Here is a 15,379-nt window from a genome sequence, read left to right as displayed (position 1 = left end):
GCAACACCTCCCTGACCTCGGCTGGAAAAAGGTGCGAGGAGCTGGGCGCGGTTGAGCCCCAGCAGAAGCAGGGCCAGGCCAACAGTACCATCTCCTGGCCGCGGGGAGGGCTGCGAGGGGCGAGCAGGGCTGGGGGAGCCGGGTGGGACACGGGCCGTGCGCTGGGAGAGACGGGCTCGCAGCGCCCTTCGCAGGGGGAGGCGCTCCAGGAGGGGTTTGGATTCTCCCGATTCCCACGGGCACGGAACCGAGCAGGAGACGGGGAGCCCAGGCTGGATTTTGGGCTGCTGGAGGTGTTTGGTGCAGCCTGGACGTGGCAGTCCTTGTACCAGTGACACCAGCAGGACGAGCTGGGGGAGCATCCTGCCCACCCTTCATCCCAGCCCCAGGCACTGGAATGTCTCTGGAGATGAGAGACCACCCAGACCACCCGTGGTTGGCAGGACTTCATTGCTCTCATCTGCTCCTCTCCCGAGTGCTGCACCTTGGGGTGATGGCTCTTGAGCTCCTGTGACCTCAAAGAGCCTCCTGACCCCTCAGACGCTGGCTGGGACCTTTGGGAAGTGAGGACACCCCACTGGCTGTCCTCTTCACCTGGGCAGCTTTGCTGGGAGGTGAGTGCATCCCAGCTCAGGTGCTCCTGGTGCTCCTTCAGCACACACAGCTTCTCCCTCCATCGAGCCACCCTCACCTCAGGCTTGTCCATGTGGACAATGATGCGGTCCCTTGCACCACACCCTTGTCACCACCCGTGTCTTCCCTCCTTTCACCGCTCTCCTCGTGTTTGGTACACGAGGGTGTTGACCTGACGTCTTCAATTATCCCAGGGCTGCTCGCTTCCTGTAATAAAAGTCCTTAAAAAACCATTCTAGAAACGATACATTCAAATGATCACCTTCAATGTGTGCCCAGGGCTACATTTTTTACATTCAAGGTGATCTCAGACACTTCCGTTTGTTTTCTTAATTAATTTAAATTCTCTGGAAAACACTCAAGCAGGAATGGATTTTTTTTTTTCCCTTAAATTTGCAGGTCCACAAAAAAAAGTCCTATTTCTTGATGTCCGAGCTACCCAGGCAATACTCCCTCATCCAAACAGGCACTCCCAGATTTAGACTGTGCAGCCAGAGGTTATCTGATCCCTTGGCACTGAAGGATAAAGCTCCAGAAACTTGAGGGTGTTTGGAGAGCTGATCCCACTTCATGTTCCTCAAAGAGCTGGACCTGGGGGCACCTGAAATACCTGAGAGAAGGTGGGAACCACTTCTCAAGATTCCCCAGGGGACATCACTCATCCTTTCTGCCCCCATGGAGGATTCCTGAGGATCTGAGGACATACTCTGGGGTTGTGTGGCTGAAGTGAAGGTCAACCCAAGAGTGTCTTGATGGAAGGACAAGATCTTAATTCCTTTGCCTGTGAGATCCTGAGATTAGAATTCTATTCTCAGCACTGCTGAATTTCTCAGTGGCTGTGATGAGTTCCAGGTGTAATCCACTCTCCATTCCTTCCTGAATTGCAGAGTTTAATGTGTTAAGCCACGGGAAGCAGTGGAAGGAGAAGGAACACATGTCTTCTGTCAGTAAATAAGTTTCTTCTGTAGGTAAATCAGGTTTTTACAGTATAAATATAGGATTAGAGAAAAAAAATTCCTGTCTGGAGTCCTGGGACTTGGATTTTCAGGGCCACGAGGAGTTTGGAAAACAGAGGAAGATAAACATCTTTCCCAAGCAGAAATATTTTGGTAATGTCACATGGTAAATAGCTCATCAAGGGATTGATTATACGCAACTTGGTGTTTGCTTATCATCTGCAGCTTGAGCACATTCAGCGCCGTTCCCGAGGGATGGGTTTGGAATCTGTGTAACGAGGAAAACACGGGATAGATAGAGGGTAAAAACCGGGATGTGATGTGTGGGAAAGGGGTTCCTCAGCCTCCCTCTGCTACTCTGGGATGGGAAGCGCTGTGGGCAGAATATGGAGTATTTTTGTTTGTTTATTTGTTTCTAAGGAGTTTCTCCTCCAACTTGGAGCAGGGAATTCACGGCTCCTGCTGCAAACATGGGAGGAAAAGGAAGCAGGTGAGGTCTGTCAGGATGTCTCACACAGCTGCTGGAGAGCCAGGGTTGGACCCTGCAAGGAATCACGGAATCATTCAGATTGGAAAAACCCTCTGAGATCGAGTCCAGCCATTCCCCAGCACTGCCAAGGCCACCACTGACCCCTGTCCCCAAGTGCCACACCCACAGGGCTTTTAAACCTCTCCAGGGATGGGGACTCCACCCCTGCCCTGGGCAGCTGTGCCAGGGCTGGACAACTTTTCCATGAAGAAGTTTTCCCCAATATCCAACCTAAACCTCCCCTGGCCCAGCCTGAGGCCGTTCCCTCTCCTCCTGTCCCTGTTCCCTGGCAGCAGAGCCCGACCCCCCCGGCTGCCCCCTCCTGTCAGGGACTTGTGCAGAGCCACAAGGTCCCCCCTGAGCTCCTTTTCTGCAGGGAACGTTGGGGATTTCCAAAAGGGCTCCCCATTCCCCAGCAGCAGGTCCATACACAAGTTTCCAAATAAATTTCCTTCTTAAATTTCATCTTCTATTTCCACCAAGAGATAAGAGCACCGAGCCCCGGGCAGGGTGTGTGACAATCTGCCACCCCCCGGTGCTGTCCTGCTTCCCATGGTCAGATAGACCCGTCAGCCATGGACATTATTAACAGGAACAGGCTTTTACCACAAAAATTCAGCTCAGGCCTGGGCACTGATAAAGCCCTGGCAGCTGGAGAGTCTGTCCCACAACGCAGGGACAGGGAGGTGACACCTCCTCCCCATGAGCCCAAGAGAAGAGCAGAGAAGAGCCACAGTGCCTGCAGCCAAGGGGTTCAGGCACTGGGGCTGCTCTACCATCTCTGGAGGCTGCAGGATGCCAAATCCTGCCGTGGATCCTCCTGCTGTGATGGCCACCAGCTTCCAGGGGCTTCAGCAAACTGCCCAAAACAGATTTGTCATCACTGCTCCACAGCAGCTCCGAGGGTTGGCATCCCCTTCAGCTGTGTCCCATCAGTGGCTCCCAGGCAGAGCTCTCAGACACGTGTCCTCCACGGCGTGGGTGGATTCGGTTCTGTTTAATAAAAATAACAGTTTCCTCCTTGCCCCTGCTCCAGGAAGAGGAGGAGGAAGGGTTGAAGCCATGCATTATCTGGCACAGCTGGACCCTGGCGCTGGGCACAGGGCTGGGCTGCTCCAACCAGGGCACCTCCAGGAAGCCTCTGGCATCAGCAGGTGCTGGGGGAGAGCAGCCCCCAGCCCAGCTTCAACAGGAGGAGGGGTTTCATGGAATCCCATGGTGGTTAATGCTGGAAGGAGCCTCTGGAGGGCACCTGGTCCACACCTCTGCTCCAGCAGGGGCCCTAGGACTGTGCCTAGACAGGTTTTTAATACCTGCAAGGATGGAGAGCACACAGCCTCCCTGGGCAACCTGTGCCAGTGCTCCATCAGCAGTAATAAAGTGTTTTCCTGAGGTTCCAGGTCGTGCCCACGGACTTTGGGTGCTGCTGAGAAGAGCCTGGTTTCATCCTCCCTTCAGGTAGCGATGAGATACCTCTGAGCCTTCTCTTCCCTAAACAATCCCAGCTCTCCCAGACATTCTTCCTGGGTGAGGGGCTCCAGTTTTTCCCTCATCCTTCATCAAACTGTCCCCTGTGTGTCCATGTCGCTGCTGTAGTGGGGCCCCAGAGCAGAGCAGAGGCCTCCAGGGATGGCTTCACTGAATTTGGGAATGATCCCTCCCTCATCCTGCAGCCCAGGATCCCATTCACCACCTTTTGCCAAGGGCCCACTGGTGGTTCATGGTCACCCCTGTGTCCGGCAGGACCCCCAACCCTCTGTCCCAGCTGGGTGTCCCCCAGCACATCCTGGTGCCTGGGGTTGTTCTTCCCCAGGGCCCCCAAACTCCGAGTTCTGCCCCAGCTGCCTCCTTAGGCCGAGCCTGGAGGTCCCACAGCATTTTCCAGCCCTAGTGGTACCAGAGTTGGCCCAGAAATGGAGACACCAGAGGCCTCAGGGCTCATCCTGGCTCCTGTGAGCTCAGGGCAGACTGCCAACCCTCCTGCTGAGGAGGGAACACTCTTCTGAGCCCACGGCCAGCATCACTCTTCGAGAGGCCCAGGTGGGGTAGAGCCTGATCCCAGCTCCCAAAGGGTGGGCACAGCTTGAGCAGCTCTTTCCCACCTCTCCCAGTGAATTTGGGGGGAAAAGGACCAGCACAGGGAGTGCAGAGATTGTCAGTGCTTTATTGGCAGCAGGTGCCCGGTCCTTGCAGGGACAGCAGCACAGGGACACCACAGCACCCCAGAGCTGGCCCACAGAGGGGTATAGGGCTGCCCCAGGCTGGCCAGGGCACTGTGGGAGCTGCTGGAGGGGGCACCATCCCCATCTCTAGGTGGTCCACGCTGTCACTGCCCTGGGGCTGCAATGCTCCCACCATCCTCCTCCTCGTCCCGGTCTGTCAGCAGCTCTGAGGGGTTGGGACCTTGTTGGGGCAGAACCCCGGAGGGTTGTTCCTTCTCTGGGCTGCAGCCCAGGCCTGCAGGAGATGGGCAGAGGGAAGGGTGAGGAGCTGGCTGGTCCAACCTCCCTCCTGTGCTGGAGGTGCAGGAGGCACCCATGGGGATCAGCTCTGGGTCACACAGAGTGGGATGAGCCCGTCCGAGGCTGCATCAGAGACCCCCCCACACAGCGAGGAGGATGGAGAGACCCTTGGGGCCTGGAGCAGAGATGCCACTGTGGGGACAGGCCGGGGTGTTTGCTCCAGGCTGGAGCAAAAAGAGGGAGAAGCTGGCCAGGAGCACAGGGCAGAGATGGCAAAGCAGAGAGAATGGGCTGGGGGGGGGTTGGGAATGGTGCCTCAGGGGCCGTCACCTTCCTCATCCTGAGCCTCTGACACCTTCCCCTCCAGGCTCTGGGACAGCAGGGTCAGCCTCTTGAGAGCCAGCAGGGCTTTCCCTGTTTTCTGCAGGGAAGAGAAGGAGCACTGAGCCCTTTAGCCAGAGCCATCCCCACCCCCGTGTCCCCGTCACGCTGCCGGGTACCTGCCACTTGCGACGCGCCAGGAACTGCCTGATCCTCTCCTTTGACAGCACCTTGGGGCTGCTGGGCTGGGGGTGCTGCAGCCAGGGGTGCAGCAGAGCCTCTGCACTGGGGAGTCGCCGGCTGCAGCACAAAGAGGGGGGGTCACAGGGGCTGCTCCACCCTCAGACTCTCATCTGGAGTGACCCCGCCACCAAACAGGCAGAGCTTTCCCCTGCCCACCCCCTCAGCACCCCAAAACCCAGCCCAGCCCAGCTCAGCACCCCACAGCCACCCCCAGGCCCTACCAGGGGTCCTTCTGCAGCAGTTGGTTGATGAAGTCCTTGGCTTGCTGGGAGATCTCCGAGAAGGTCTCCTCCCCAAAGTCCCACTGGGCAGCTGTGACATTGCTCAGTGTCTCCATGTCGGTGTCCCCCTGGAAGGGGGACTCCCCGCTCAGCCTGGAGAGGTGACCCCAGGACATCAGTGACAGCTCAGCCCCCTGCAGCCCAGCCTGCCCTGCCCAGGAGGGCACTCACAGGATGTAGCAGATGACACCAACACTCCACATGTCCGTGGAGAAGCTCACGGGCTCAAAGGCGACCACTTCTGGAGCCATGAACTCAGGGGTGCCGTGCAACACCTTCACGGGGGTGTCTGGAGCTGCAGAGAAGATGCAGGAGGCCAATTGGGATCTCCCCGGGGCAGGTGTCCAGCTGGGATTGCCGTGGGACAGGTGTCTGGGACACAGGACACACCAACACACCCCAGGTGGATGAGCCCCTGCGCCCAGAGGGAGCTGCCACCCTCCAAGGTCCACTGCAGGTCCTGGTGCCCTCCTAGAGCATCTCTGTGTGCCAGGCACCCACAGGCACAGGGGGCTTGGGGGTCTCCAGCCCAGCAGCAGGGCTGGGCACACCCAGCTTTCCCCAGAGCATCGTGTGGTTGTCAGGAAGGGCCCTGGTTTGGTGTCCCAAGCAGGAGGACACCAAGCTCCTTGCGTGCCAGGCCAGATCCTGTCCCTGTGCCAGTGCCGGTCCCTGCCCTGGACCTCCAGGAGCCCCTTCTTGCTCACCCAGCTTGCGTGCCAAGCCAAAATCGATGATCTTGATCCAGTGGCTGTCGGGGCTGACGCAGACGATGTTCTCGGGTTTGAGGTCGAGGTGGACGATGGCCTGGCCGTGCATGAAGCGCAGCCCCTCCAGGATCTGCCGCACGTACTGGGCACTGCTGGGCTCCGTGTGCTCGAAGTCATCGTCCACAATGCGCTCAAAGAGCTCCCCACCTGCCACGCTGGGGACAGCGAGGTGCTGGGGACCCCTTTGGGATCTACCAGCCCCAAGGAGGGGCAGCCCCACCAGAGAACCCGGACTCGGTGCTCTGGGAGGATCTCACCACTCATAACTCCGGAGTCTCCAGGTTCCCCATCCCTCCCACACCTCACAACACAGGGGCCCCTCGCCACCTTCAGAGCTCCCCCTGGCAGAGCCCAGCACTGCCCTACCACCCCCAAATCTGACTGTCCCCCCACTCACTACTCCATCACCATCACCAGCTCGGTGGGGCCCTGGAAGGCGTCGAGGCACTGCACGAGGCGTGGGTGATGCAGGAGGTTCATCAGCTCCACCTCAGCCTGAGCCGTCTGCTTCTCCTTTGCTGTGCGCGTCCGGAAATATTTCCCGGCCCGGATTTTGCCGGTGGCCTTTTCCTGCAGCCTGTACACTGTCCCAAATTTCCCCCTGGGACAGAGTGAGGATGAGGGATGGAGGAGCCACCACCACCCGCCTGCATCCCCCCAGGGCTGTGCATGGACAGCCATGGGCCACCCCCAGCTGGTGGGGACATGGCACCCTCACTTACTCCCCCAGCTTCTCCAGCTGCGTGTACACATCCGAAACCTTGTCCTGGCTGTTGATGACCACATCACAGTGTTCAAAGGCCTCCTCAGCTCCTGGGGGATGGATTAAGGTGGGCCATGCAGGGATCCCCCATGTTTTGGGGCCCAGGGGCCTGTCTTCCCCTCCAGCACCAATTTCTGTGTCTCCCCTGCTCCCTCTGGGACCAACCACCCTTCCCACACAGTGTGGATGGGACTTGGGGAGAACATGGGGACAGGAGCCCCTGGAGCAGCCCAGCACCCTGCAAGTCAGGTTTGGGGTGAAAGGTGCCTTTAGGATCAAAAATCCAAGAGAAGTGGGCCCAGGATGGGATGGAGATTGGTGCTGATAGAGGGAGATGGATGGAGTCACACCAGGGCTGGAGTCCCCTGTGCCTCCCCGGGGCAGACTGAGGGCTCTGCTGTACCTCCTGCCTGGGACATGGTGGTGCTGCCAGCTCCTCAGAGGGCGCTGCCACAGTCAGGACAGGAGCTGGATGTGTCCCCCAGGCTCTGGCAGCCCCGAGCTGGGACAGGGGTGCTGGGGCAGGTGACGGCCGTGTCTCTGCTCCAGCTGCTCCTGGGGGCTCTGCACCTTCTCCCTGCCACAGGAGACCACCGGCATTGCTTCACCAGCACCCACACTCCCCATCCCCCCTGAGGGAGCCCTCTTGATGGACCCAAAGCCAACTTTTAAAGCAAGACCCCTTTTTGGATGGGGACAACCCCTTCCCAAGAGAGCCTCAGGCTCCAAGCCAATGTTTTCCCCATGCGCTGTCTTACATCAGCCAGGAAATCCCCAGGAAAACCGCACTTCTAGGGCAAAGGAGCTGCTTCCTTACACATCCGCACCACACTCTGTCCCCAGAAAGGCTGGGAGGACAGGACAATGACACCCAAGGGTGTCAGGCAGCAGCACCCAAACCCCAACCCAAGAGCCACAGCACTGACCTGTCACTGTCCAGTCCCTCCTGTTCCAGGCCACCTGCAGGTCCCTGACCTTTCCCAGTCACTGCAGAGCCACCAGGGAGCTGGGGAGGGAAGGAGGGGGTGATGCTGGAGGTTGAGGACAACTGGGACCACACATATGGGAATGTCTCGGGGTACAGCTGGGAGCATCCCTCCCACTCCGGTGCTGGGAACAGCCCAGACTTTCCCCTCCTTTTCCTTCCCAGCAGAGCGCTTCCGGACTTGGGGGATAAACAACCCCCACCCCCAGCGAGCCGTCCCCAGACCGTGGCCCAACACCCCCAACACCCCACTTGGCACCGTGCAGGGCCACAGGTTTGCAACACGGAGGGCTCAGGCAGAGAAGCCCCAGGGCGGGGAGGCTGCAGAGACCTGACACACCTCGTTACAGGGCAGAGACCCCCCCAGCCCTGCTCTGCCCTCCCAGCCCCTATCCAGAACCCAGAACTTCTCAGGGGTTAAATCCACAGTCAGCTCAGCCCAGCCCCGGCCAACCCCCGCCTCCTTCCCACCCATGGGTGGGTTCCTGCAGAGGGGTTGAGCACCCACAGCTGCCCCCCGTCCCTGCTCCACCTGCAGTCAATATCCCAGCAGAGCCATTGCTCTCCCCAGGACAAGCCCTGGGCTTCGGCTTCACGGAAGAGGGGATGAAGGTGAACGGGGAGTTGCAAAACTCCTCCGGGCCTCCAGACCAGGTCGTTTGGAGGAAAAATGCGTTTCCCAGCTTTTGTTCCCCAAAAGCAGGAGCGTTCTGGCACCCGGTGCTGCCATTTGCCCAGTCTGCCCAGATTTAAAATGGGAAGAACACCGTGATTTCCTCCCGGAGCTGTCTCCAGACCCGGGGATCAGGCAGTGGCACCTCACAGGGACCCGAAATGCCTGGGGAGCCCGGTGTCACAGCAGCCGGAGCAGAGGGGGTGTCACCTGGGGTTACCTGCTGTCCGGAGCCGGGTCTCGGGGAGATTTGGGGCCGTGCCAGAGCCGCCAGACGCGTCCCAGTGCCGCTCCCAGGCTCGGCCAAAGTCCACGGCAGGGATTAGGGGACGAATGTCCCCAGGGCAATGGCAGGGTCACCACGACCTCGCTGTGCCTTTGTCACCGCGACCTTGCCAGCGGAGGGGCAGAGCTGGGGACGGGGGTGCGGTGGGCAGCGGTCCCCCCCGGCTCCCGGGGGGTGAGGGACGTGTGGATGCTCCGGGCTCGGCGGTGCCGCCAGCGCTCGGCTCGACCCCGCTGCGATATCGACTGCCGGGGACAGGATAGGACACGGGGTGGCCTGGCTGGGCACAGGCAGATGGAGCACGGCTGGCTGCATCCCGCCCGCCCGGGGAGCGGTGATGGACACCCGGCACCTGCGGCGCGGCTCGGTCCCTGTCCGGGGCAGGATGAGGCCGGGCGGGCGGTGCTGGGCTGCTCCCGGCGCACGGAGAGGCAGGAGACAGCCCGGGAGTGCCAGGGATCCCGGCAGCCACTTGATGTCAGTGTTGGTCTGACGCTGGTCCCGGCGACAGCCGAAAAAAGAGCAGAAAAAGGCCCGGAGGGGACAAAGATTTGGGGTCTGGGGGATCTGTGGAGGGCTGGCATCACCCACGTCCCTGCGGGATGTGCCAGGATCGAGCACGTGGCTGGAGGGTGAATCCCTCGGGAGCCGCATTCCCTCTGGATGGAGCATCATGCCCACGGGACATCAACAGCAGGAAAAGCTGGCTGCTGGTCCAGGGATCGACGAGCAGATCAATCCATCCTTTGGGATTTTCTCGTTACCGGCAGCACTTCATTTACTGGCCACTGCCCCGGCCCTGTCACACACCTTTGTTTTTGGATTTGGGAAGGTGACCCATCTGAAATGTCCAGCAGTGCCTTACCCACCACGGGCACCCTCTCCTTGTGCCTTAGAAAATTAATTAGTTAATGAAATTAATTAATTAATCATTAGCAGTCGCATCCAGGCAGCCATGTGTTCCTGCTTTGGCAATCCAGTTGTCCCCATCTGCCTGAGAGATCCTCTGGCAAGGCCAGGATGGGATTTCCAGGTGACCCCCAATCCCAAACCCACTCGTGCTGCCCACGGGGTGCCCACCAGGCCCCCCTGGTTCACCCCGACCTCCCCTGCAGCCCCCCCCCCCCACCCCCCCACTTTAGGCTGAGTCAGGACCCTCTGTGCAGATTCAGCTGCCTCCACTTTTTGGTAGGTCCTACAATAAACATTGTCACCGCAGGGCTCAGCTGTGGACCTTGGTGCTGGGTGACAGCACAGGGGGACGGGGTCGCGTCAGTGGATCCTGGGTGTCTGTCTGTCCTTGATCCCCTCGTGCCTGAGGGAAGGGCTCGATGACCTCAGGGGGACACGGCCCCTACTTCCCATTTCCCTGGGAAGGAAGACTCAGCACATGTGCCGGATGTGTGTGGGGACATGGGGGACATGGGGACATGGAGGACACCGAGGACTTGGGAGGCACAGGGAACACAGGGGCACATGGAGAACACGGGGACACACGAAGGACATGAGGACACAGGGGACAGCATGGACATGGGGACACAGGAGGGTGCTAAGAGGCCTTGGGGGGGCCCGGGGAATATGAAGGGGACACAGGGAAGGCAGCAGACACTGGGGACGGGGGGACACGGGAGCCACAAGGGCCCACAGAGGTCATGGGGAGCAGATGGGGGGATGCAGAAGACATGCAGGGGACGGGGGACATGGGAGGAACACGGGGGACACAGAGGACATGGGGGCATACGGGGGGCTCCAGAGACAGAGGGACAGCAGGGATGGGGGCACATGGAAGCACCGGGGACCTGGGACGGTCGGGGAGCACCGGGGAGACACCAAGGCACAGAGCGGGACGTGGGAGGGGCGGGACGGGACCCCCGGGGGGCGTAGACGGGCATGGGGGGACACGGGGGTTCTGGGGACCCGGGGGGGACACGGGGGAGACGCGGGGGGGACATGGGGGTTCTGGGGACACGGGGGGGACACGGGGGGGACACGGGGGGGACATGGGGGGGCGCGGGGGGCGGGGCCAAGAGCCAGGGGCGCCGCTGGTGGGCGGGGCCGGCCGCGCACGCGCTGGGGGCGGGGACGTTCGGAGCGGGGCTTCCGGGTTGGGCGAGGCCGGCGCGTTGCGTAACGTGATGGGCGTGGCCATGCCCTTATTGGGTGCGGTGGGCGGGGTCACGCCCTGCGGTGGGCGGGGCCTGGCGGGGCACACGTGTCCGGCTCTGGCGCCCCGCAGCGCTCGCGGGGGGGGCGGGGAGCGGCCGCGGACTGGGAGCACTGGGAGTACTGGGAGCGCTGTGAGCGCTGGGAACACTGGGAGCACTGGGAGCGCTGGGAGCTGGATGCTGGGAGCGCTGGGAACACTGGGAGCTGGGAGTGCTGGGAGATGGGAGTACTGGGAGCTGGATGCTGGGAGCACTGGGAGCACTGGGAGCACTGGGAGCTGGATGCTGGGAACACTGGGAGCACTGGGAGCGCTGGGAGCACTGGGAGCGCTGGGAACACTGGGAGCTGGATGCTGGGAGCACTGGGAGCTGGGAGTGCTGGGAGATGGGAGTACTGGGAGCTGGATGCTGGGAGTACTGGGAGCACTGGGAGCTGGATGCTGGGAGTGCTGGGAGATGGGAGCACTGGGAGCACTGGGAGCTGGATGCTGGGAGTGCTGGGAGATGGGAGCACTGGGAGCACTGGGAGCTGGATGCTGGGAGTGCTGGGAGATGGGAGTACTGGGAGCTGGATGCTGGGAGTACTGGGAGCACTGGGAGCTGGATGCTGGGAGTGCTGGGAGATGGGAGCACTGGGAACACTGGGAACACTGGGAGCTGGATGCTGGGAGTGCTGGGAGATGGGAGCGCTGGGAACACTGGGAGATGGGAGTACTGGGAGCTGGATGCTGGGAGTGCTGGGAGCAGTGGGACATGGGTGTGGAGTGCTGGGAGCTGGGTGCTGCGAGCACTGGAAAATGGGTGCTGGAGCTGGGAGCACTGGGAGATGGGTGTGGAGAGCTGGGTGCCCTGGGGACTTGGTGCTGGGAGTGCTGGAAGATGGATGCTGGAAGCACTGGATGCACTGGGAGATGGGTGCAGAGAGTTGGGTGCTGGGAGAACTGGGAGCTGGGTGCTGAGAGCACTAGAAGCACTGGGAGGTGGATGCTGGGAATGCTGGAAATACTGGGAACAGGGTGCAGGTGCTGGGAGCCATGGCTGATGCCTGCTGGGAGCACAGGAAGCACTGGGAGCTGGAAGCAGTGGCTGATGCATGCTGGGAGTGCTGGGAACACTGAGAGCCAGGGTGTGGAGAGCTGGGAGCGCTGGGATGCTTGGGACATGGAATGCTGGGTGATGGATGCTGGGTGCGGGGAGCTGGAGATCTGGGATATGGATGCTGGGAGCTTAGTGCTGGACAGCTGGGTGTAGGGCACTGGGATGGTGGGTGCTGGGAGCTGGGTCCTGGGGGAAAACCCCGTTCTGCAGGATCGGGGTTGTGCAAACATCTGTTGCCCCAAAATTATCCCTGAGAGTGTGGAAAGGGTCGTGGCACCCCGGCTTTGGGATGCCATGAGGGGTGGGCGGACCCAGGGGTGGCAGTCGGGGCTGGTCGTGCTCAGCCAGACAGGCCAGGGTGGGGAGGAGCTAAAATAGGGCTGGAAAAGACCCAAATACATGGAAAATAAATCAATCTGGATCTATAAACCACAGTATCTTGGCACCAGCTCGGGAACCAGCCTGTCCCTGTGTGGGGTTGGCTGATCCAGCTCCTCCAGGCAGCCTCGGGACCTTGGACCTGTTCCTCCAGCCCTGGGAAGGTGAAGCCAGTCAGGGATGGGACTGACAGTGCTCCCATGGACAGGAAGCATCCTGGGGAGCAGGATTGCCTCTGGATCCTGACAACAACCCCATGGGGTGACAAATAATGGCCCATGGGACCTCAGAGAGCCTCACGGTGGCTAAAGACACCGCGGGGGAGTGACAGAGGGGCCGGAGCTGGGCTCAGAGATAAGTCCAACGCCCGGAGGTTTGGGGGTTATCAGCACCCCAGGCTGCTCCTGGCTCCTCCAAACCCCTCTGTGCTCCCCTTGTGCTCTGCTCTGGGCAGGAGCAGGCAGGGAAGGGCAGGAGCAGGCAGGGAAGGGCAGAACAAGCAGGAAAGGGCAGGAGCAGGCAGGGAAGGGCAGGAGCAGGCAGGGAAGGGCAGAACAAGCAGGAAAGGGCAGGAGCAGGCAGGGGATCCCATGGCTGAGGTCATCAAGCGCTGTCCCTCTGAAAGCACAAAATCCCAGAAACGGGACACGCCGGGAGGCAAACCCCACCTGCCACTAGTTGGGGACTGATATGGCCTCGAGTTGCTGATGTCACAGCTCCTGATACAGAAATCCCAAAAGCAGGGTGTTCTGTAGGTTTGGGTCAGCACAGGGAGAACATCTGACAGCTCGGGGGGTACCAGGAACAACCCCCATGTCCCAGGAGCATCTGGGTGCGGTGGGCGGGGATCCCAGCACGTGGCTCTGCCTCCCTCCCGTGAAGATCCCAACAGACAGGGGTGGGGGTCAGGGACAAACCCTCTGGAGGGGCTGTGCCAGGGCCAGTGCCCCCATCCTGGGGCCCGTGGGGACAGGGACAGGGGCTGGGGGCACCCGGTCCCATGCCAGGGTGATGCCTGAAAGCTTCTTCCTGGGATGTGGCACCAAGATCACCAGCCCCCCATGCTCTGCAAAAAGGGTTCTGTCCCCCTCACTACTGGTCATACTGGGACAGTCCAGGGGAAAGTGCATTTGTCCCCTTCCTCCCCACCCAAATCCCAGATTTGGCCTATTTTACACCTCTCCATCCCCTTTCCCACTCAGGAAGAGCCAGGCCATGTCCAACACCAGCCCTCTGGCTGGAAAACGTTTGGCACAATTAACCCTCATTCATTAAAATCACATAATGAGGGGGAGATTTTAAGACTGGGGATTTACCAGCCCAGAAAAAACCCCAAACTAAACCTCTTTGTCTTTTCATAACATCAGAACTCAATTCCATATGCTTCAAGTGGCTGCTCAGGCTCATTCCCTGAACTGTTCTTCCCAAAAGTCACACAGTGACAGGGCCTGGCCCCAGCCTGCCCCAGAAAACGGGAGTTCAAGACGACCAACTTTGTAGGGAAAGACTTTTTCGGTTTGTAGTGAGCAGTTTTTCAGTTTGGGGTTTTTTTGTTTCTGTTTTTTGTATTTACAAAATGTATTGCTTATTTTTGCCTTTTACATGTCCTGATCCCCCAAATACACATTATTCCCTTAAAATTCCTGCTGACTGAACCCCCTGTCCACACCCCACAGGGCTCAGCCAGTGAGGAGCGCTACCAGTGGGGAAAAATCCCCGTGAAACCCTTGGGAAAGCTCACGGACTTTGCCCTTTGGGTCACTCCTCTCCTTGAGATCTGCGATGGAGCCCAGATAACCCTGGGAGGAGCCCTCGGCAGAGCTGGAATGGGGCAGACGGGTAATTTGGGGGAAGCACTGTCACTGTACCCCCCTGAGTACACTGAGCTCCCACCATGCTGAGGGGACACATGTCTGCTAATTGTGATCTGTGTCTGCTAACTGGGATCCATCTAATTGTGATCTGTGTCTGCTGCCACCCGGGAACGGTTCTGGAGAAGGACAGAAGCATTAAGGAGTTAAAAGCCAGACGCCTGAAGAGAGAGCCTGGCCTAGAACTGGGCACGCCCTCTCTGAGCCAGGCACCCTCATGTGGGGGTGGGGTACCCCCTGGCAGCCGAACACCCCCTGTGGGGCTGGAGTCACCCCTTCGATCCAGGCCCGTCCCTGAAGCCGCCCCCGCACAGGCCGCCTGAGCAAGGCCTCGGTCCCCCGGGCCGCCCCGGCCGAGCAGCCCTCAGGGCCGGCTTTCAGTGTCGCCATCCCGGCCAAAACCCTCCTCCTGGAGCCCCACGGGCCCTGCCCGCCTTGCCGAGGGGCTCCGGGCCCTGCAAGGCCCCCCATGTCACATCAAAGCCCGCGGGAGGCCTCGGTACGGGCCGTTCCGCCCCCGCAGCGGCACCGGGGCCCGGCCCGCTCCCTCCGCCCACCGCCGTGACACAGCGCCCGCCACGTGGGGCCGCGGGGCGTCCTGGGACGGCGAGTCCACAGCCGCCCCGGCCCCACCACCGCAACGCGTACCTGGACTACAACCCCCACAATGCCTCGCGGTGGCTGCGCGCACCGCCTCTTCCTCTGCGATTCGCGCTTCCATTGGCTCCGCCGCGCCGTCACGCAGCGGTACGGCGGGTTCTGATTGGCGGGAGGGCGGCGGAGCCGGGACGGCGGCTATGGCGGCCGGCGGGCGGAGCGGGAGCGGCGCCGCCGCCGCCATTTTGTGTGTGAGGGGCCGGGCCGGGCCCACTCCCGTCGCGGACTGGGGGCCCCTCCGCACCCCCGAGCCGGCAGCGCCGGGCGGCCCGGCCGGGGCTCTGTCCCGCGAGCGGAGCGTGGGGCCC

The 15,379-nt window shown here is 60.9% G+C and overlaps 1 protein-coding gene across 3 annotated transcripts; it reads right to left on the bottom strand.

Annotated features, from left to right (window-relative positions):
• Nucleotides 1-953: 953 nt before the first annotated feature.
• Nucleotides 954-9,086, bottom strand: LOC125330643 (myosin light chain kinase, smooth muscle-like). Of its 3 annotated transcripts, none has more exons than XR_007205647.1 (11): nt 7,885-8,078; nt 7,362-7,535; nt 6,918-7,008; nt 6,593-6,796; nt 6,133-6,350; nt 5,597-5,720; nt 5,366-5,518; nt 5,081-5,201; nt 4,911-5,001; nt 2,895-3,111; nt 954-2,131 (listed from the first exon to the last, which is right to left on the bottom strand). XR_007205647.1 is itself a non-coding variant. In XM_048313952.1 (11 exons), the coding sequence occupies exons 3-11, from the start codon at nt 7,375-7,377 to the stop codon at nt 4,445-4,447; spliced, it is 1,149 nt and encodes a 382-aa protein (XP_048169909.1). In that variant the 5' UTR covers nt 7,378-7,535; nt 7,885-7,964; nt 8,837-9,086; the 3' UTR covers nt 4,263-4,444. The 3 variants fall into 3 exon arrangements, 2 of the variants coding, with proteins under 2 accessions (XP_048169909.1, XP_048169924.1); XM_048313952.1 differs by lacking the exons at nt 954-2,131; nt 2,895-3,111 and adding exons at nt 4,263-4,575; nt 8,837-9,086 and having other exon boundaries at nt 7,885-7,964; XM_048313967.1 differs by lacking the exons at nt 954-2,131; nt 2,895-3,111; nt 6,593-6,796 and adding an exon at nt 4,263-4,575 and having other exon boundaries at nt 7,885-8,077.
• Nucleotides 9,087-15,379: the final 6,293 nt, after the last annotated feature.

This window comes from Corvus hawaiiensis, chromosome 1 (assembly GCF_020740725.1).
Source record: "Corvus hawaiiensis isolate bCorHaw1 chromosome 1, bCorHaw1.pri.cur, whole genome shotgun sequence".
Classification (NCBI taxonomy): Eukaryota; Metazoa; Chordata; class Aves; order Passeriformes; family Corvidae; genus Corvus; species Corvus hawaiiensis.
This window is presented reverse-complemented; position numbering and strand designations above follow the sequence as displayed.